General features: G+C 44.4%; 2 protein-coding genes and 1 long non-coding RNA gene across 3 annotated transcripts in view; 2 read left to right on the top strand and 1 right to left on the bottom strand.

Moving 5' to 3' along the window:
• PSMC6 (proteasome 26S subunit, ATPase 6) overlaps positions 1–5158 on the top strand; it is a 10862-nt gene extending 5704 nt beyond the window's left edge. The window contains exons 8-14 of the mRNA XM_042046938.1: positions 132–193; positions 275–398; positions 526–587; positions 1566–1686; positions 1777–1857; positions 4052–4123; positions 4664–5158. Coding sequence (XP_041902872.1) covers positions 132–193; positions 275–398; positions 526–587; positions 1566–1686; positions 1777–1857; positions 4052–4123; positions 4664–4782 — 641 coding nt within the window. The 3' untranslated portion in view covers positions 4783–5158. The remainder of the gene's footprint in view (positions 1–131; positions 194–274; positions 399–525; positions 588–1565; positions 1687–1776; positions 1858–4051; positions 4124–4663) is intronic.
• On the bottom strand, positions 4907–8768 carry LOC121673560. Its single transcript, XR_006019239.1, has 2 exons — positions 8482–8768; positions 4907–6274 (listed from the first exon to the last, which is right to left on the bottom strand). It is a non-coding gene; the product is annotated as an uncharacterized LOC121673560 (long non-coding RNA).
• STYX (serine/threonine/tyrosine interacting protein) lies at positions 7619–22198 on the top strand. The gene is made up of 11 exons (XM_042046939.1): positions 7619–7873; positions 16673–16705; positions 17521–17574; positions 18290–18387; positions 18807–18867; positions 19637–19673; positions 20179–20218; positions 20300–20350; positions 20823–20895; positions 21407–21500; positions 21688–22198. The coding sequence occupies exons 1-11, from the start codon at positions 7817–7819 to the stop codon at positions 21759–21761; spliced, it is 672 nt and encodes a 223-aa protein (XP_041902873.1). The 5' UTR covers positions 7619–7816; the 3' UTR covers positions 21762–22198.

Here is a 22198-nt window from a genome sequence, read left to right as displayed (position 1 = left end):
TTTCCTTTTCTCCCTTTCCTTTTCTCCCTTTCCTTTTCTCCCTTTCCCTTTCTTTTTTCCCCTCTTTCCCAAGTCACTGGCAGGCAGTGTTGAGCTAGTAATCAAACAGCTTCAATCTCTTGTCTGTCCAGGTACAGGAAAAACCCTTTTGGCCAGAGCAGTTGCCAGCCAGCTGGATTGCAACTTCCTCAAGGTGTGTAATGGCAGTGCCCTCACACACATAGGGTCTGTTTGCTCTCCAGCCTCCTCATCCATGTCCTCTGTGCTTCCCAAGGTGGTGTCGAGTTCCATAGTGGACAAATACATCGGCGAGAGCGCTCGGCTGATCCGAGAGATGTTCAATTATGCCAGAGATCATCAGCCCTGCATCATTTTCATGGATGAGATCGATGCTATTGGTAAGGCTCATGGTTTGGGGGAGTGGCTGGGCTCTCCTTTTAAGGCTGAAATCAGCTATAAAGCCAATTCCCCCCTGTTTAAGAGGCAAAAGGCAAATACCTGAACTGATGATTTGGTGTGCTGCAGGTGGGCGCCGCTTTTCCGAAGGCACATCAGCTGACAGAGAAATTCAGAGGACTCTGATGGAGGTGAGTGTCCAGTTCCTGACTGTGTCCTGAACAGCCACGTTAAATATAATACAGCTGTGAATTGTTACCTGGTTTCTGGCTTGGCAGAATGTTTTCTGGGTTCATAATCTTAAACTAGAAGTGAACTAAGTGCTGCTTTTACAAAAGGCAGCTGCACATCCTGATAACTCAGCCATGAGTTCAATGTGGATATTAATTGAATCTTATAAACTGCTGTAATTATTCGGGATATTTTCCTTTGCTTACTGCTGCTCCCTGCGTCTTTGAAGGTTGGAGGGCCCCCTTTCTAACCCTTTTAGTCCCAAAGACTCTTGTCTGTAACAGTTTTGGAGTGTTAGAGTTGGCTTTTCAAAGCTAGGAGGAGCAGTTGTAATTCTTTGTTTCTGTGTTAATTGCTTTGGTAAACTGGGTCGTGTGATGAGAATATTAAAACCACTGGTGACAGTTAGGAATTCTGAAACTAATGGGAACCTTCCATGGCCTGTGTTTGCAAACAGTTTGCCTGGTTCAAAAGAATGTGTCTGCCTTCCACAGAGAGAATGAAATCACTGTGATCAAAGTGCTTTGAGTGCTCACAATGAAACGCCTTCCTGTGTGTGGATTAGTATTCCAGAGGCTGTTCTTCAAGTCTAATTGGAATGTCCTGGCCTTGGTGCACTACAGTCCAAATGTGTCAGGCAGCCATTGGCTCCTTTAGTCCTTGCAGTGTTTTCTTTGCCTCATTGTTTTAGTCAAGTGTTTCATGTTTGAGCTCAGCTTTTCTCAATGTCCTTTTCTCTGGGCAAAGCATTTTCAGTGTCTCTCTTCAGCTCTTCATTGCTTGGAATGGAATATTCAGGGAGCTTGAGCCCTTGTAGGATTTTTTTTTTTTTACTTATATTCAGAGCTTTTCATCTTGGTGAAAATACTTAGGCAGGAAAACAAATCAGACTGTGAAGGTTTGGGGTTGTTTGACACCAAAGTTCTTTTTCCTGTTAGTTGTTGAATCAGATGGATGGATTTGACACTCTGCACAGAGTTAAAATGATCATGGCTACAAACAGACCTGACACCTTGGATCCTGCCCTGCTGCGGCCCGGAAGGCTGGATAGAAAAATCCGTGAGTTTCTGCTTCCCAGTGGCTGAAAGGAGGATATATCCCATGGGAATTCTGGGTTTCTGCTTTTATTGAAGCTATGATTCTTTCTAGATATTGATCTACCAAATGAGCAAGCCAGATTAGATATTTTGAAGATTCACGCAGGTCCTATCACTAAACATGGTGAAATAGGTAAGTAGGGAGTTAACCTGGATGTCATTCCTACTGCTGTTTGTAAAAGTGGGAAGAGGATGAGTTGTTACAGTGATTCTGACTGTATTCCCACATTTACACTCTTTGTTGTGCCCACACAACTTCCCCTCTTGGAATTCTACTTCTTTTATTTTTTAATGCATCGTGATTGAACTGTTGTTAAGTCTTTGAAAAGGAAAACAGAATATAAACCCTTGGAGCACAGCTGGAAACTGGAAAATCAACGTGGTTCTCATCAGGCAGTTTCCTGTTTCTAAAGGCACAGCTTTTAGTGCAAGTACAGAGTGTTTTCATTCACCCCTCAATGAAAGAAATACTGTTAATGAAGAAGTCTGAAAGCAACAATCTTTAGAAGTCAGGGAGAAACCTTGGGAGTTTGGAGATGGCATAAGGAAAATTGTTGTCTGGGTGTGGTGTGGATTGTTCTCTCAGGAACATAAGGGGAGAATAAGAAGATAAAACGGGGAAGGTTTATTTAAGGACTGTGTTACTCTGAGCTGCCCAGAGTCCTGCTTTCACAGTGACTCCTCACGGCTTTCCTGGAGGAAACTGGGGCTGGGATTTGCTTTTAAAGCAGTGCTGGCTGCCTGGGAGTGCAGCAGTGCCCCAGGGCCCCGTGCCACCCCCACCCCCTCTGTGCTGACAGCAGCGATTCCTGCAGCCCCTGGAGCTGATCCCGGTCACCATCTGGCTGCATCAACAGCTGCAGCTCAGCACAGGGAGAGCAGGAGCGAGCTGGGGGAGGGCCAGGGATGGGCATTGCTTTTCTTAGCAGCAGTGTTGGCTTAAACCTGCATGTGACTGCAGGCTAAGAGAGAGAAGGAGCTCCAAAGCAAATCATGAACCTGAGGTAAAGTTCTTGGAGAGAAACTTTTTACAAGGCATGGAGTGGCAGGAGAAGTGGCAGGACAAGGCAGCACCAGAGGACACTGTTAGATGGGATATTGAGAAGGAATTTTTGGCTGAGTGGTGGGGCGCTGGTTGCCCAGAGAAGCTGTGGCTGCCTCTGGATCCCTGGAAGTGTTCCAGGCCAGGTTGGATGGGGCTTGGAGCAAGTGGAGGGTGCCCTTGGCCATGGCAGGGGTTGGAAGGAGATTGTCTTGAAGATGCCTTCCAACCCAAACCATTGTGGGATTCTACTTCATCCTGTTCTCATGTCTTTGGCACTGGAGTGGAGCAGGGTAGGATCATTCCTTCTGCCATTCAGCAAGGTGAGGTGTCAGGTCCTTGCTAAATTCCTGAATGTGATATGGAAAGACTGTGATACTCAGCTTTGATATCCCAAAAAGAAGGCCAGGACTTAGCAGCAGGGTGAGGTGGGAGTTGCATTAAAATCCAAAGGTAAGAACCTGCTCAGGTTCCAGCAAGAGCTTCTCCTGCTTCAATCCTGGTGTCTGCTGAAAACCCTAAACTCACAAACCTTGCACTGTTCAACCTTGCTTAGTCCCCTCACTTAGGTTTTTTTAACTTTCCAATTACGAAAAGAATTTTTATATGACATTGTACTACATGGAATTAAAATACAGCTGAAGAACTTCTCATCTTTAGGTGTTTTTGGATTCCTGAGATAAAAACATTCAGTTCAAATGTTTGGAATTTTATACAGAAGGGAAACTGAAAAGTTTTCCAGGGAGTTGATAATTTTAATAAGCAGCTTGCAAAAATCAGAACTTGCTGGAGGCTCAACAGACACAGTGGATTAGAAATTGATTCCCACTGAATTATAACCATGGCCACTCTTAGTAAATATGTGTGCATAAAATACCAGGCTGAATATATTAAGACAATTAAATGCCTTTCTTAGATGGAGTGTTGGAAGTAGAAAGGGACTGAGTTATGATCACTTGGAGATAAGTTTTCTGGGTTTTTACATCATTTAAATGATAAGAACATTGCACTGATGGAGTTTTTGCACTTCATGTTGATTCTTGTAACCACAAGATGGTAACTTTGGGATTTAATTATATAACATGAGCTTCTGGCTGCCACACATTTCTGTTTTAATGGAAGGGCTGATACAGCTGATGATTCCAGTTAATTTATCAGCCCAGTGGGCAGCTCTCTGTTTGCACTGAAATCCAAGTGGCTGTTTGGTAGCTGGATATGTATTTCATTGGCATCCCTAATGGGAAAGGTGATTTATTCCTAACGGGCATTGGTGTTTTGTGAACAGATTATGAAGCAATCGTGAAGCTTTCAGATGGCTTCAACGGAGCAGACTTGAGAAATGTCTGTACTGAAGCAGGTAATTCCTTAACTCTTCATTTGGATGTGCTAAATCTTGGATAATGCTGAACCTTGGAGCTGTTCCTCTCTTGATTAAACCCAGGAGCTCATAAACATCCTGCTGGAACATTTCACTTGAGCTCATCTGAGCCAACCACTTGTTGGCTGATCATGATGTGTCCCACTGTCTCATTAGAACCAGTTACATTCCAGAAACAGTGATTGTACCCATTTTTCTCCTTTTTGCAGAGAGTTCAGGGCTCTTGGTACCTGTGTGCCTGGAGAGTGGATGTTATTTTATGCTTTTTCCACGTGAAAATTTGTGCATTCGGGGTTTGCCTGCATGGGCAGGCTAAGTAACACACTAAATGCACACTCAGAGTTTAAACAAGTTTTCTTTTTAGTAATCCCCTAGTTCAGAAAGGTGAATTCCCTCCTCTTCCCAACATCCAAGACATGGGAAGGTCCACATGCAGACAGTGTAACCTGGATCTGTTTTCATTTGGATTTGAGTGAAACTTCATGTTCTGTCTTCACACTGTTAAATCCTCCCTCCCAGGGATGTTTGCGATCCGTGCCGATCATGACTTCGTAGTTCAGGAAGATTTCATGAAAGCTGTCAGGAAAGTGGCTGATTCCAAGAAGCTGGAGTCCAAGCTTGACTACAAACCTGTGTAAATTAACCATAGAATTTGTGATTGATTGTACACATCCTACGGGGTTAATGCATAAAAAAAAGAGAGAAATAATGTACCTCTTGATTATCATTGTAAAGTGTTTGTGTAGCATGTAGCTAGTAATTTTGGGAATGCTAGTTGCAAGTTGGCTACAGGAGTGTGTTTCTGTACAATTCCGAAATGCAATGTTCATTACAGCCCAGGCTCAGTCAAATGTGTGGAGATGTGTTGTTCCCTTAGCAATTATGGTGGGAATTTATAAACGTGCCTGAAGGGATTCACAAACAGAAGAAAGTCAGTTCATTTCTTGACTTTTTGTATATCAGTAAATCTCATTTCCCCAAACAGTTTATGAATAAAACCTGTTTAAATCTGTTTATCCTGGTGGACTTTGTGTGTAGCTCTCATAGAGAGGTGAATTTTGTGTCTTCTGAGTTTGAGGAGCAACTTTTCTCTGGTGTAGGGATTGGAGTCCTGCTTCCTCCCATTCCAAACAGAGGCAGCATGTCCCTTGGAGAGAGGAGGGACTGGCAGGGTCTGGACAACCCTTTCCATGAAGGAATTTCCCTAATATCCAACCTAAACCTCCCCTGGTGCACCTTGAGGCCGTTCCCTCTCCTCCTGTCCCTGTTCCCTGGGAGCAGAGCCCGACCCCCCCGGCTGCCCCCTCCTGTCAGGGACTTGTGCAGAGCTACAAGGTCCCCCCTGAGCCTCCTTTGCTCCAGGCTGAGCCCCTTTCCAGCTCCCTCAGCCACTCCTGGGGCTCCAGCCCCTTCCCAGCTCCGTTCCCTACTCTGGACATGCTCCAGCTCCTGCATGTCCTTTCCATGAGGGGCCCGGAGCTGCCCCCAGGACTGGAGGTGCCTCAGCAGTGCCAGCCCAGGGGACAGTCATCACCCTGGTCCCATGGCCACGCTGTGGCTGATACAAGCCAGGAGCCTTTGGCCTTTTTGCCCACCTGGGCACATTCATTTGCTGCTGAATTCTGGGAATAGGATTTACCTGAGCTGGTGTTTAATTATTGCAAGAAGTAAACAAGGTGGTGGTGTTTTTTAAGGGCATCTGCTTTGTTTTCCAAGCAGTTCCACCCTGAGGGGTGCACACAGATCCACTGCACTGTGCAGCTCACCTGAATGTTGGAGTGGAGCAGCAGTGCACTAAACCACTTCTGGCTACTTCTAATTATCCTAATTGGATTACTCTGGGCATGCTCAGCTGACAGGCAAGTACATTAGATTAGCTCTTGACTTCAGGAAACACACAGCATCTGCCTGGCAATTTTAACAGCTGTAGTTTTGTTTCCTTTCCCATCACAGATAAAACAGGTAGTGTAAGGTGTAGAACAGTTCAAACAGGACAGGCAACAATATTTCCCTGTTTATATGGCTGTTACAGACCTTTCTTCCTACTGTGGCTGTGTCAGGAGTGTAAAGATGCAAATCTCAGGTTTAGTTTTAACGCCCTTTTGAGTGCAGCTTGTACAGCCGGCGTGCCTGGAACAATGAGAACATGAGATAAAAAGTCCATTTCCAAGCACTACAGTGGTGTGAACAGCGAGCTGAGCCTTTGGCTGAGGGAGTGGTTGCTGAAACATGATTGCTGAAGGTTTCTCAAAGTTTTATTTAGTAAAAAGAGCAGAAAGGTGCACTAGAAATAAAAACTGAGACTAAAATTCCAGGGCTAGTATTTCCAAAAGGACACTTGCAATTTTATTTAAGCAACCAACCCATTAACTTTGCTTGCTTTGACTAAGCTTTCCTCAGAAATCCCAGTGACACCAGTGTAGGTTTTTAGTTCACCAAAAAGCACAGGAATGAAAAACTGCAGCTTAAGTGAAGTCTCATAGAATCATAGAATGGGTTGGGTTGGAAGGGAGCTTAAGGACCATCTCATTCCAACCCCCTGCCATGGGCAGGGACACCTTCCACTGTCCCAGGTTGCTCCAAGCCCCATCCAACCTGGCCTGGAACACTTGCAGGGATCCAGGGGCAGCCACAGCTGCTCTGGGCACCCTGTGCCAGGGCCTCAGCACCCTCCCAGGGCAGAATTCCCAGTTCCCAATCTCCCATCCAGCCCTGCCCTCTGGCAGTTTGAAGCCATTCCCTGTGTCCTGTCTCTCTACGCCCTTGTCCAAAGTCCCTCTCCAGCTCTCCTGGAGTTATCAGAGCATGGGACCTCAAAAAGCAATAAAACAGATTCTTGCCCCAGCACTGAGGTGTCTGAGGGCATCACTCACACAAAGAGGAGCTGATTGGAGATCCCAGAGTCATCCCAGGTTGGAAAACACCTCCGGTATCATCGAGTCCAGCCTGTGACCAGTCCCCACCTCGTCACCCAACCCAGAGCACTGAGGCCACGTCCAGGCGTTCCCTGGTCCGGGGATGGGGACTCCACCGCCTCCCTGGGCAGTCCAGAGATGACCCGCTTGGCGTTGCCAGCTAAAACGTGAGGCAGCAGCGTCATTCCCATGGGCGATAGAGCCAAGATGGAAGCGGGCGTGTGAGAAGGAGCCCTGGGGAATGTCAGGGGACGGAGACAGGGAGCGTTAATGGCCGCGCCGTGCCTGGAGCGCGCCCGGCCGGAGGCGCTCCGAGCCGGGCCCTGGTCAGCGTTAACGGGCGAAGCGCCCCTTACTGAAACTTTGGGGTGAATTACTCCGAATTTAGGGGTTGCGAGCGGGCTCATTAAACGAACCGGAGAGATAGCTGCCCGGGAGGAGACAGGAGAGCGCTAAGGGCGGAGCGGGGCGGAGCGGGGCGGGGGCTGGGGGAGCGGGCCCGGGGGCGGGCGGGAGGCTGGGAGGAGGAGGAGGAGGAGGAGAAAGAGGAGGGAAGAGGAGGAGGAGGAGGAGGGAAGAAGAGGCGGCAGCAGCAGCAGCAGCAGCATGGCGGCCGGGCGCGAGCGGCTGAGCGCGCCGCCGCCGCCTCCTCCTTCGCCGCCTCCATCTCCTGCCGCTCCCGAGCCGGAGCCCGCGGCCCCGCTGCCCAAATAGCCGCCCTGCCCCGGGTCCTGCCCCGCCCGGACAGCGCCCGGCCATGGAGCTCGCCAAGCCGGCCTTCCCCGCGCTGCCGCAGGCCAAAGAGGACTCTGAGGTGAGCGGGAGCTCCGGTCCCGGCCCCCCGCACACGCCCGGCCCGCGGCCCCGCCGGGGCTTCCCCTCAGAGCCCTGCGGTGCCTCCCGCGCCCCTTCCCGCGGGGCTCCCGCTGGGATCCATCGCAGGCCGCGGGTCCTTGTCCCGCCCTGTGCTGGTGACACCCCCTGCGACCACGGACCGCATCCTCCCTCCCCGGTCGCTGCTGGGCTCTGCTCCCTCCATCGCCCTCGCAGACCCCCGGCCCTCCGGTATCTCCCGTCTCTGGTGCCTCCGGCCTGGAAGCCTCCCACTATCCCAGCTTGCTCCAAGCCCTGTCCAACATGGCCTTGAGCACTTCCAGGGTTGGGGCAGCCACAGCTTCTCTGGGCGATCTTGCCGCCCTCACATTTAGGGAACGGAGCACCTCCCGCTTCATCTCCTTTGGCTTTTGCCCACCCGTAGCAGCCCCCACTCTTTTTTGTATCCCCTTTTCTGCGTTCAGTGTGTCACAGGCTGCGTTATCCGCCCTTTCGCTCCCCCTGCGTGTCCCTGTGCCTTTGTAAGGCCCCCGGCCGTGTCCCTGTGCCGCTGGCTGCCCCTGTGTGAGCAGCCCCAGCAGGGAGTACCTTCGTGTGCCTTCCGAGCACTCGGTGCCTTCCACCTCTCCGCTCCTCCACAAACAATCCTGCGCTCGGGTGAGTCCATCGGGGAGGTATTTTCACGGTGTTCCAGAGCCAGGACTTCCCTGCGGGCGAGGACAGGTGGCAATGTGTGCTCAGACTGAGCCGTGCGGTGTCACAGGAGCCGGGTCAGCGCGGTGTCTGATTTCTGAACTTGGCTGAACTCCCCGGCGCTGACCCTGGACGCTGCTGATTCGTTTTTGTGTGTCACAAACAGCCGCGAGTGTCCCCCCCTTTGGTGGCCTCAAATATTTAATGCGAAATGTCACAGCCTGCGTGAGGGAAGCTGAGAGTGTCTGAGCTCTTCAGGCGTCTATAGATTGTCATGCATTTCTAAACATCAGCATTTATTTCTGTTTGAACAGCATTGCTCAGTGCTGTTATGGTGGTAAATTACCCGAAAAATGGGAGTGACTCTTTTTGTTGTTTTTGTTGTCAGGATTTAATACCCCCGTCATTTCAGAGCTCTGGAGGTGTTAGAAGTCATTTAGTTGTTCTCACAAAGTTATAATCACTTTGTATCTCAACACAAATCATCTACCACCCTGTGAGGCTTATAATTTGTTTGTTTTAAAATATCTTTTCTTTCTGGAGAAACCAATTGTGTTATCCACAGTTCTGTCTGAGAATGGTTAACTAAATTAGCCTGGGTGGCTTTTCATCTAAAATGGGTAAGGAGGAATGTGGGGTTAAAGTAAAAATAAAAGCAGAGCTCGCTGCCAGTCTAACAACTCTTAACTGATGAAAACTGAGATTATAATAGTGTCTTTCAGAGTAGCTTTTATTTTTGGCTTTTTTTGTGATCTGTCTCTAAATAATGTGATGTGTAGTGTGTTAGAACTTCACATAGTGGGGATTTTCAAGAACTGATTCTAAAAACTAAGAATTCCTTTCAGCATACTACTTTTGTGTTTGACTTGATCTAAATACAAGATCATGTAAATAAATTCCAAGCTCTGAATACAAGGTAATAAATAGTTGAAGTGGAGGAAACAGAAAAGCGAAAGCCAGTGGTGAATGTTAAAGTTCTTGTGGAGGTAAATTGTTAAAAGCAAAGTGTGAGAGACTTAAGCCCAGTCCTTAAGACAGTGCTTTGGAGAAGCAAACTGAGGAAACTAAAGTCATTCTGCCCACAAAATGCAGATTTTCCTGGAAAGCAGAAGATCATCTCTTATCCATTGCAGCAAGGAGGCTCTTTAATGAGGAATGATCCCTAATATTTCAGGAAGCTGATGATGGGTGGTTTAATGCTGGCTTGGCAGATTTTTTTCAAAATACTGGGAATGGGAGGAGGGAGAACTTGGGGAATCCCTGGCTGACTTCCTGCTGCTCAAAAGTGCAGCTTTGCCTCTTCTTTAACTCAATCCAGCTGCCACCCCCAGCTCCCTTCTCCCAGCTGACACTCGTAGCCAAGTGACAGCTTTATTAATAATAATAATAATTAAAAATAAAGCCACATCACTGGTTGGCTGCACAGCATCACATTCCTTCCTGGCACATGCAAAAGTGTTGAGGGGAGAGAGCAGCCTGGATTGACTGGGGCAGGCTGCAGGGATGTGCTCTGGATAAATAGGTCACTTTTCCAGCCTGGATGTTGTTTGCCCTGTCCCTAATCCATATAGTGGTGTTAGGGATTGCTGGATTTTTAAACCTCTTGGCTGGTGGTACTTTTGGGAGCTTGGGAAATGCTGGAAAACCTGGAACTCATCATTCTGGCAAAGCTTTGCTGGTTTATACTGGGAATGTCTGTGAACCATGTGTTCTTTTATAGGCTGGTGATAGTGAATATCTCTGGTTTATGAGTAATAGTGATTATATGTGATGTGGAACCATTTCTAAGCTTAGATATTTATGGGTTTTTTCCTAAAATCAGCGCATTTTCCGAGGTCAGGCCTCAAACTTTCTTAAATTTGAGAAGTTCTGTGTTACTGGGGGGAAAAATATGGCTAAAAACCCAGTAAAAAGGGTCAGGTTAATAACAATTAGTACATGTTGGCTTATTAGTACTGAGACATCTTAGTACTTCTGGAAAGAAGGTCAGTAAGGACTGGAATAATTGAAGGAATTTAATAGAAATTATTTTCCCATTAAATTTTAAACAAAAAAAGAACTAGGATATATATATAATGAGAACGCAACAATAATTACCAGTTTATTTCTTTGTTAAAGCTTATTTGCTTGCAATCAGGCTGAGCAAGCCAAGTGTTCGTGATGTATTTAGAATTTTTTTAGGACTCTCCATGGGTTTTGTAATTAAATTAGCAGCGTATTGACTAAGCAGACATATTTGCCTTTTTATTATGCATAAAAGCTGAGTTCTTTTTAGCACATGGGGATTTTTTTTAAGAAAAGAAATTTACATTTTTGACAGCTATATTTAGTCTGAAATGCTAATGTATTTCTGACTGCTTTTTTTAACTATGAAGTGATGCAGTCTGTCTAAAGGTGGAACAAATCTATCAAACTTTTTTTACTCTCACTTTTGATAGGAAACACAAATAACCCCCTTAAAACACAGCTTTTCCCTTCCTCTGCAGACTCTTTAAGTAGGAAGCCTGTATCATTAGAATTCTTTTACCTGCCCACGTAATAGAGCCCAAAAAATGGAGAACAAACGCTGTGTTGTGCTGGGAAATGTAAATCAGGTGACAGATTTTGATCACAACTCTGTGGGATACTATCAGACTGCTTTGCATAAATCAGAAAAGTGCTCTGTGGCAGCTGAAGTTGAGCAGTCTGTCAGCCCTGATTAACTTGTGCCTCCCATCCAGGGAAAGCCTGGTGGGATCCACACAGGCACAGCAGAGCAGTTTGTAGAATTTGGGAATTAAGGTGTGTTTGGGGATTTTTATCTAAATGAGGATTGTCTCAGTATAGCCCAACTCATGAACTGACAAAAGGAGGGGTGTGAAAAAGTCCATTCTTGTAGTGTCATAACCAGTTCTGATAATCCATATGAGTGTGGCACTCCTGGCACTTGGCTCTGTGCTTCCTGTAAGCTGAAGGATTCTGCCTCCCCTGCTTTATTTCCAATTTTATTGGAATAAAATTATATGAGAAGAGTTTTTATCAGTGCTGCTGATCCTGTGTGCTGATGGTGTTTAACCAGGTGTCTTCGGGACCAGTGTTAGAGAGTGGGGCAAATAAGAATTGTTCTGTTTCTACTTTCCATTTCTACTTTTCCTTTAGTTTTACCTTTTATCCTTTTCTGTGGCTTGTGTTTCTCTCTGCTAAAATAACCTTTCTTTCCCTGTTGTCCACTTCTTCCTTCCTCCGTGTGCTCTGTCGTTCCCACCTGCTATTACTGCTCTTCTCCACCTTCCTGCTTTTGTATTCCTTTGTCTTTTCAATAGCAAAAATGTCTCTGGTGAGGCCTTCCCATTGTCTCAGTGCTCTTGACAAATACACAGAATTCCCTGTAAAACTGGTTCCATCCCTGTATCGTTTCCTGAGTGTGGTGGCCATGGGATGAAACAGCTGTGCAGGGGTGGGAATGTCACCTCACCCTTTCTCCAGCCTCTTTCAGCAGCCCTCAGCCACTTTTGGGGTAGCAGCACTGTCCAAACCTTCCCTAAGCTTGTTAGTGCCATGCCCATGCCTTGAGGGGACGAAAGGATTTGGTCTAATTTAGTAAATTTAATAGACTTGCACCAGGATTTCTGTGTGGGGAAAAATATATTTAAGCCACGCTGGTCAGGCAGTTGCACTAAATGATAGCTATAGGTCCCTTCCAGCTGAAATAATACTATTTGTATAAAAACTCCCGTATTTTTAATGTAACTGTCCGAGAGCACAAAGCATGACTGAAACTGAAGACACAACCTTTCACTTCATTCCTGTTTGTAGCTAATTTTGAGGCTCTTAAGTACCACGTTTCACGGTGATAGATGTGGCAGGTTTCAGTGATGCTCAGATATTTTCCTTGAATATTCTTTCAGTACCTCGTTTAGTTTGTCTGCTTTCTTATTAAAAGATGGCAACTGAGCGTGCTCTGCTACTGCTTTACTATTTCAAGTTTTCTTCTGCAGTTGTTCCATTTTACAAATTGATTTCGATTTTTGTGGGGGTCTTTAATGATAACATCCCTCTCCTCCACTTGGTTGGGCTGTATAAAATATGTAAAATGCTTTCAAACCCAAGGTGTGATCTCATTTCATGGTGTAAATGACACTTAGGGCTGCCTGGGAATTAAGCATAAAGCCTTTGTGTCGAGGTCATTGTTGTGGGATCAGGATGCAGCCCCAGTCCAAGCTGCAGCCTGGGCAGGGGGATGACAGTGCTGCTGGCAGCTGATGTAATCCTGCCCTCTGAGTGCTCTCATACAACACTGTCAGGCTGTAATTTTAATTTCCTGTGCAGGGGTTAAAGGCAGAGCCAGGAGATCGCTTGGCCAGAGCAGGTGTAGGAACTGGAGCAGGTCAGAGCCCCTGGCTGGCGCTGCCGTAACAGTTTCTGTTGCTCCAGCTTCACAACTTGTGGGAGAACCTTGTAGCAGGTTTGGAGGAGAGACTTGGAGTGTTACAGCCTCACTAGACAGGGAAACAGCTTCAGGCAAGCGGGTTCTGACAGCCCTGGGTTTTTGAGGTGCGCAATCCATCATGTGGGAGTCCTGCTGTGATGAATTGTGATGGGAAGAGAAATCTGTGTAGAGAGGAAAGCGATGCTATAAATCAACAGCGAAGGAGCTGTCTGGGAGTTGGGAAAGGGTTGGACACCTGGAGTGGACAGGGAGGTTTTACTGGGAGCTGTGGGCAGCTTTTCCAAAGGATTTAAGTGATGGTCTGGGAAATAGGAGGAGTCATTGCAGGGGTGGGTGATGCTGAGCAGATGAGAGGCAGCAGTGAAATCTAGAAAAGACTTCCTGATGTCTGATTCCTGAACTACTGATTCGATTTCTTTTCCTGGTGGTTTTTTCAGCACCTCTGAGAGAGCTTCTCCCTTCACCTGGGCCAGCCTGTGGTTTACAGGCTTTACTAATTATAAGGCAGCAGGAGTTTAACCATGATAACTGGGACTGCCTTTCAGCCAGAGCTGAGCTTTGACAAAGACTGGGGATGTCCCTTTTTATGTGTGAAAATCAGATGGGTCTGCAGGCTTCAGCTCTCAGTGAGGGACCAGTTAAGCCACGTCACGTGGATCCATTTCAGTGCATTCCTTCTGGAGAGGCATATGCAGGTTGGGTGCTGTGTTTAAAAACCACACTCTCTGCTTTGGTACAGAGGCTCAATGTCAGGGCTGCTAAACTAATTAAAAAAAAAATCATAATATGATTTTTTTTTTAGATTAAGTCCTAGCCAAGGTCACTCTTACAGAAAAAAGCCCACATGTCACTTTTTGCCATTAAACGGTTCTAAGGAAGAACAGGTGTATCCCTGGCAAAATACGGACAAAATTACCCAAACTGTTAGCAGAGCTGCTCTTGGTGTCGTTTGGATATTGGATACCAAGAAGCTCTTTGTAGTGTGGACAAGCCTTACCTGTTAATTCATAGCTTCCATCTATTTCAGCTGGAGATGGGATGGGGAAGGGAGGGATTTGGAATGTGCTTTATTCCCCCTTCTGCTTGTTTTGGGAGATGTGTCAGAGGGGAGTGGCTCATCTTTAAAACTTTGGTGGTTTGGAGGTTATTTTTTGCACTTCCATCTCTTTAGTGTCTTGCAAATACTGATGTGTGAGACTTCCAGTGAGTTGTCGCTTGTTCTGGAGAACCTCCCAAATCCTTGGCAGCAAGGAATGCTGTTCTTCCCTCCACCTCTGGCATCACCCTTTGTTTTCTTAGCAAAATTCTTGCATTTGGTCTGATCGAAAGAGAAGCTTTCCATTGTTATTTGTCTGCTGGGTGCTCCAGACAGTGTGGAAAACCTGGCTGATGAATGAATTCCTTAAATGGAACCTGTGCTTGAGTTCAGTCTCCATTAATAGATTGGGTTTTTTACATAACTTTGCATAACATTTGAATAATCTGGCATTGTTGGTTTGAAAAGCCTTGAAGGGCTGTCAGCAATCACCAAAATCACTCTTTCAGTAGTTTGTGTACTCATCTCAGATTAAATGTTTTCCTTAAACACTGTCTTTCAGAGAGTTATTTTGCAGACTAAATCCCATTGGAAACTGTATCTTTTTTGCTTCCTGAAGGGCACTGAATGTCTGGGGCCTGTGGTGACATTTTGTTTCTTGTTCAGAACATCTGTGCTGTCTTTTGGGATTTGATTCCCTTTGGACTTGCATTGCTCAATTCTTACCCAGTTTACAGCTGTTGGGACTAAAAAATTCCTGCCTCTGATGCGTTGGAAAGGAATATTTGCAATGTGGTGTTAAGCCAAAATAGTGATGAATTTGTGTTTTCATTGTGCTCCAGATTAAGACTTTTAAATTCTACAAACAGAGTAATAAACCCACTGAAGTGCTTGTATATTCCTGGAGTGCAGCTTAAGCTTTTCAGAGTTTATTGCTCTTAGGGTTGGTTTTAAACTTGGACAAACCTGGGGGTTTCTGGCCTTTGGAGGAGTGAATGATGCTTTTGTGTACAGAGCAAGCCAGCAGGGTTGTGCTGAACCCTCTCAGGTCAGCCTTCAAAGGATACAGTTCTGTAAATACCATCTTTTTGTCACAGCATTTCTCCTTTCAGCTTCAGGAGTTTATTATTCCAGCTGGAACATGCAGAAGTAATTCAGCTCCTTGTGTGTCTTCTGCAAAGCCCATTTCAGTGCATTTTATTTCCCTGTTTGTGCTGCCACTTTAGGTGGTATCCAAAGGGTTGTCTGGAGTGGCTTAATGTTTGTTTGCTTTCTTTTCCGGAATAACTTCCCTGATACTAAAATCCTTCCTAATCCCCCTACCAAGAGCTGGAAAATCCTCCCTGTGCACTGTGGGGGTGTCTGAGGGAAGCACAGGATTTTTATTGTGTCAGTAAAAAGAGGTTTAATGTGAAATTAGTGCTACTGGGACAAGTGTAGGTGCTCAGGTGGACAGTGCTGCAATTTCCTGCTGTACTCCAGACCTCTCCTCCCAGCTGGAATATTTAAAGTTTAACTTCCCCATACTTCTGAGGACATCAGAACACAGGGGAAGTTTTTCCTTAGCTGCTGGTGTGTGTGTGAATCAAACAACAGAGTTATGTAAATAAATGGATGCAGTCTATTGGATATATTTGACTAGTCCCTTTTTGTTAATTTTTTTTTTTTTTACCTCCAGATGGTAACTGGGATCTCAGCTCCAACTCCTTCATGTGTGAGGGTCAAGGAATGAGTAAGAGCCTGTTAATAGAGGCCAGTGGGAGTTGTAGGGAAGGAAAGACAGGAATAGTCTCTGCCTGAGCAGTTTTCTGTTCAGCTTTGGCAGAGCTGCAGAATGGAGCAAAGGATGGAAATGTTGATCCTGGCATTTGCTCCGGGCAGTTCTGGTGGTAAATGGACAGCTGGGAATGGGAGGTGAACCTTCCCAGTCCTGACGGTCTGGGATTCTGTGGAAGGGGGTGTTGGGCTGTAAATGACCAGCAGGATCATGGACCCAGGTGTTTATTTACAGGGTGAGGAGCCTTCCCAGTTTACTGTAGGGTGGGGAATAGTGGAGACTCGCTGTAATGGCTTGCTGTGGTCGTGGAGAGCACAGATTCCTGGAACTGTTCAAGCTGAATCCGGAATATTCCCAGTCAAAGTGCATTAGGTGAGGCAGTGTGGATTTTAAGGGAGTTACCTGCTCCACTTGTTATCTTCTGTTTTTTCAGTGGCTGCGGGAATGCACCAGCCAAAAGAATTCTTTTCCTTCTCTGACTAGTACAGGATGTTCTAAAGCTGTTTTCCTTTCTCTTTTTTCCCCCTCCTCACTTCAGAGGGAAGTTTCTAAGCAGAAAGCTGAGGTGTGGATGTACAGCTGATAAGGATCTTTTCCAGCCTTAAGGATTCTTTGTAGAATATCTGAGGTTTCTTCACATTAACTTTCCAAATAGTGTTCCTTGCACTTGGGTGGTGCTGGCATCCGTGTGGAAAGGTAGCAGGGACGTGCCTGGTGTGCAGCAGGGAGCTTGTACAGAACATAGAGGGTGGTTGTTCTCTATAAAATGCACGTACAGATCTCTGCCTGAATGTTTTTCTCTGTTGTATATATAATTATTTTTAATTTTTCTGTTTTTTTTAAGGATTGGACCTATCCCATGAGGAGAGAGATGCAGGTAGGATACTTTTATTTACTGTTTGAGGCAAAACCCATGGAGCATTTAATGAGGAGAAAAAAGAGCAGGTATCAAAATCAGTCTTCACCTGTAAAGTGTCAGGCAGCACCATGGCTGACAGAATTAATTAGTTAATTAAGGTGAGGATTTGCCAGCTTGGAATACAGGTGTGTTTGCATCTCTGCTGTGCTAAAACAGCAATCTCCCAAATATTACATTTTTGTCTTTATGAATGTTTTTAGATGATTACTAAAAATGTATCAGAGCTTTGCCTTCTGCCTTAAACTTGGGAGTGTTTTCCAGTAGGATGGACAATTAAAATTTTCCTACCATGGTGTCAGTCAAATCTTTGCTCAAGATAAGATCTACACACCTGCATATCTTTATTGTGGGGAGGTGAATGGTTAAAAACTGATATTTTCCCACTGCTAGGCCAAAGCTAGAGAATTTCCCTGTGTGCATCTCTTTCCATGAGAGCAATTTGGAGTTAAATTACAAGACAGGGTTATAAAGCAAGTTAAGAGTTCCCTTCACTTGATCTGGGGCTGGGTGAGATGCAGGAATCAACCTGGAACTCAGTCCAAATCAAGCACTTTGTTCCTGGTCCAAAACAAGATCTCCTGCACCAAGATCATGTTTCTTTTATCCTGCCAAACCATTTTTTTTCCCTTGTCCTGCTATAAATGACATTGATTACACATCTCGGTCATGTGTAAATTATTTGTGTCCATGGCTGTGGTCTGAGGTGAGTGAAATGCGGTATTTCAAATCATTTTGAGTTGGTATTAAATGTCTGTTTTTCTTCTGCCTCCTAGGAAATCTTACCTGGGTTATTTTTAGGCCCATATTCTTCAGCTATGAAAAGCAAGGTATGATTTTCAGAATATTCTCTCACAGGGAAGCTTTGCTGTGGTGATTTGATTTGTTACTGTGGAGATCTGCTCGAGTGTATCTATGGAGGTGTAAATTTGGTTGCCGTTGTGAACTGGAACGTGAAAAATGCCAGAGTGGAAGGAATATGTGGTGCATTTGTGGGATGGTCTGAGCTATTTGTATTAAAATTGAGTCTTAAATAAAATTTTTCTTAGAAAATTTAAACCATTTGAGACACTTTAGCAATTCCTATTTCCTTTGCTGAAGGGTTGCAATACAAAAAGAGCTGGCAACTCGCACACAGACGTTAAAACAAGGAGAATTAAATCTACAATAAAGTCAAACACTGCTAAGGCACAGCTTGGCTCTGCAAATTTGCCTCATGGTTTAAAGGATCTTCTTTTCATGGTCTGATTCTAGCAAGAATCCAATGCTGGCTGCAAATTCCTCCCTCATGGAGGGACTTGCAATTTCAGGCGAAGTGAAAGGTGGGCAGAGACAAACAAATTCATTGAATGTCTTCCTTTTTTGTCATTGTTAGGAATTTTTTCTTTTTGAAATATGGCATTTTCACACTCTGAATTCTAGAAAACCAGCTCAGATTTTCCTTGATATAGCCCTAGTTTGTATCTAAGTATAGCTTTTCTTTTTATTGCTGTGTAATAGACGAATCTGCAATTTAAAAAAGCTATTTTTTCTCTTTCTCCACAGCTACCTATACTCCAGAAACATGGAATAACCCATGTAATATGCATACGGCAAAACATTGAAGCAAATTTTATTAAACCAAACTTCCAACAGTTATTTAGGTGAGAAATGATCAAAATTCTTTTGTGTCTGTGTTCTTCCCGAGTATTTTCATGTTGTCAGAACTGTTTGAAAAACGTGCTGAGGTGCAGAAAGACTTTAAATCCAAACCATGAATTTTATTCATCCTGAACTCTGGCCGAGTCTGCAGATTAGAATTATCCATAGTTTGCAGTAACTGTCTTCAGTGTTGGGTGATTTCTGAGAGAGGAAATCTGTCAGGAGATGTTGGAGGAGATTCCTCACTCCCTTCCTCACAGATTGAAGTTCTGGAGTTTAGAGCAGGAATTAAAGCCGGGGGGTTGTGCTGGGTTCCTCCTGCAGGTGTGAGTGCAGGGGAGGGGTTGTAGCAGCTCTGTGTGTGTCCCAGTAGTAGCAACTCAGTGGTGTTGTGTTCTCACAGGAACTGTTTTCGTTGCAGGTATTTAGTCTTGGATATTGCAGATAATCCAGTGGAGAATATAATCCGATTTTTCCCTATGGTGAGTGTGTGGATTGGGAACGGAGTTGCCCAGGAGTTTTCTGAACTAACAGATACCAGTTTCACATTTGGGATACTCAGCCTGAGGCACCTGGAAGTGCTACCAGCTCTTGACCTTATTATTGATACTTTAATAAGTGTAATTAACTCCTTTTTATAAGTATGGAAACAGGTGGAGTTGTAAGAGCTGCTTCTTGTTATGGTATCAAAAAAAAAAAGAAATAAAATTTAAAAAGACTGGCACAAAACAGAGAGATTTGGTCATGGGGGAATTTTGGGGACCTTGACCTGGGGGAAATTTCTACTTGAGCCCAAGAGTATTTATGTTTCTTGTATCAAATTCTAAACCAAATTCAAAGTAGTAAGTAAGTTTTACAGTGTCTTAAAACATGTTTACAGCAGAGGAATTAAAAAGTAACTTGTAAATTAAACAGTGCCCATTACTGGAACAAACCCTTGGTTTGAGCTGTGGGTTTGTATCTTTAGTTTAGTTTAGTTTGCAGCTGAGCAAAAGCATTTTGTTCCTTCTTCCACCAAAAAACCCAGCGGTGCCTTCACACTGTATTTGCATTGACAGTTTTAGGAATAGTTTAAAGTACACAAGAAATACAAATGTCCAGTTGGAGTGAGGTTTAAGTCTGCATAAAGGTGCTTTATTGTCACTGTAAATAAAGACTGATATAAAAATTATACCCAATTTAGGTGGTACTGCCGCTTGCATTTAAAATAATCCGGAAGTTTGAGACTTAAAATTTTTTTTTTCTTTTCAGACTAAAGAATTTATTGATGGAAGTTTACAAAGTGGAGGTAAAACTCTATTAACTTTTCCTTCATTTATTAAAGTGTTGTTAAAGCTTTAAAACTAACTTAGGGGTATGTAAATATGAGCTTTTCTTAAATTGGGGGGTTTCTTATGCTTGATTTGAACTATATTAGACAAATTCAGAGCAAAGTGTTCTTTCCTTTTGCCTCTAACTGGAAAATGAACCTCTGGGGTTTGGGGTTTTTTCACTTGAAACACAACTGTGTTCTGTGCATGAAATTTCCTTGTCCCCTCTCTAATGTAGGACCTGAAATCTGCACTGTGGTCATTCTGGCACTCAGAATCCTCCCTGGAGCAGGAATCCCAGTTCCTGTATCCCAGTGGACAGAGTGTAGTTAGAAATTCAGGCTGAAGGAAGACAAAACCTGTTTTTCTTGGATGTGCCTTGCTGCTGCCCAGTTCTTTGAAATGTGGCTTTTCCTTGTTATGGAGAATTTTATTCAATTTATACAAATATGGTTGATTTGGGGTTTTTTTTTCCCTTCTCAGGAAAAGTTCTTGTCCATGGAAATGCAGGGATTTCTAGAAGGTAGGAAATAATCCATCCTGATATAAATATTTTTGAACAATTGAAATCTAATTTACTAATTTTTATTTGGTTTTTTTCCAGTGCTGCCTTAGTTATTGCATACATAATGGAAACATTTGGGGTGAAGTACAGGTAAGAAGAGGTATTCAGGTTTTAATTGAGGTGGTGTGAGGTGAATAATGATTTTGGAGGGAACAGAAACAGTTGTGTTTTCACTCAGTCTCAGCAGGTAACAACTGCCTTACCTAAGACTTCACCAGGGGCTGATTATTCCATTTCACTTCACTGCAGATGTGTTTACATCTTTTTTTTTAAGAATTAGGCACCTGCTGCTGAGAGAAGCAAGGCACCAGCCTCCATCCATGGATAAAACCGTGGGAGAGGCCCCAGAGGCTGTTCCAAGCCTGTGTTGAACTGGAAAGTGAGCTGAGCGCTGGGGTGGGCAAACAGAATTGTACAGCTGCTTCTTCCTGCTTTGGGCAAGCAATTTCAGTTGTGCAGACCAGTTCTGGTCAGAGCTTAGGGGTTCTGTAGTTTTGAAAAACTGATAATCTGAAGGACAACTCCATTTTTCACTGAGGTGTTTTCTCCTTCTCTTTTTAAGGGATGCATTTACTTATGTCCAAGAAAGAAGATTCTGTATTAATCCTAATGCTGGATTTGTCCATCAACTTCAGGTGACTTTTTTTATTCCTGATCAGAACTGAAAAGCCATTTAATGACTCATCTTCCTGCCAAACAGACATTTCTACTTAGACTGAACATATACTACACAAATACCCTTCAAGGAAATGTCAGGAGCTGTAGTGAAGCTTTGGGAGGAAGATGAGTGGGCACCTCACTCACTTCCTTACACCTAAGCTTTGGACAAAGCAAATCCAGGAATGGAGGAGAAATAAAAATCCTGGTTTGTGCAGTGATTCAGAGGCTCTGAAATGTCTTGGTTGGTGCTGAGGGAGCTGCAAAGGGAATGTTGATTGTTCCTTAAAGCCGTTTCTTTAGTCATCCTTGAACTTCTCTTTTCCTCTGACTTTCCTGATGGTTTTTGTCATTCACATCAAAGCAACAAAGAATTCTCCTCCTCCCAAATCTGTGCCTTACTGTGAGATGCTCTCTGAATTGGTCCTGCTCATCCTCACAAAGCTTTATGCCAAAGTAATTGCAATAAACATTTTTGGACCTTTCCAGGAATATGAAGCCATCTATCTAGCAAAATTAACCATCCAGATGATGTCACCTCTGCAGCTGGAGAGATCCCTCTCAGTCCCACCTGGCAGCACAGGTGAGAAGCTTCTCCTGCTGGGGGTGCCAGGTGATTTTTACACTCCCCACGTAAACCTTTAGCAGCAGAATCCCAAACTCTTGGGAAGGGGGATTGCTTTTGGTGTGCAAGCCGAGTTTAAACTTCAATGTGGAGTGCTTAAATGTCCTGGTTTCCTGTGGCTGAAGTTGCCTCTTGCCTCCTGCAGGAAGTTTGAAGCGGATGCACGAGGAGGATGAAGACCTCGGCACCATGCAGGTGGCAGCAGCACAGAATGGGTGATGGCTGAGGACAAGCACTGGTTGTAGTGAGAATTCCTGCTGAGAAAGGTGAAGAAAACTAGGGAAAACAAAACAAGAATTAATGCAAAACAATGAACACACATAGCTTCTTTTCAATTACATGTTGCTTTCAGGTGTAAATCTGCCTCTGCAACACACTAAGCATCATTTTTAAGATGTTGGACTTCTTGAATGAATAGATGGCACTGATTGTTTTACTCCTTTTTTACACTTTACAGTTTTATTCTAAACCAAGATTTTTGGACTTGCAAAGAGGTATTATTGCAATAATGCACTTTTCATACTTGAAATTTCTTTATTTGTATGATATAAAGTTATTACTTTAAACAAAATGCAAGCGGGGGGGATTTGTTTATAAAGTTATTTGTGTAATTTATAACAAGAGACTTTAGTAAAGAAAAAGTTTGCTAAAATTCA

The sequence above is a fragment of the Corvus kubaryi genome, unplaced genomic scaffold (assembly GCF_017639235.1).
Source record: "Corvus kubaryi isolate FWS band 111438036 unplaced genomic scaffold, C.kubaryi_AGA036_p1.0 66, whole genome shotgun sequence".
Classification (NCBI taxonomy): domain Eukaryota; kingdom Metazoa; phylum Chordata; class Aves; order Passeriformes; family Corvidae; genus Corvus; species Corvus kubaryi.
This window is presented reverse-complemented; position numbering and strand designations above follow the sequence as displayed.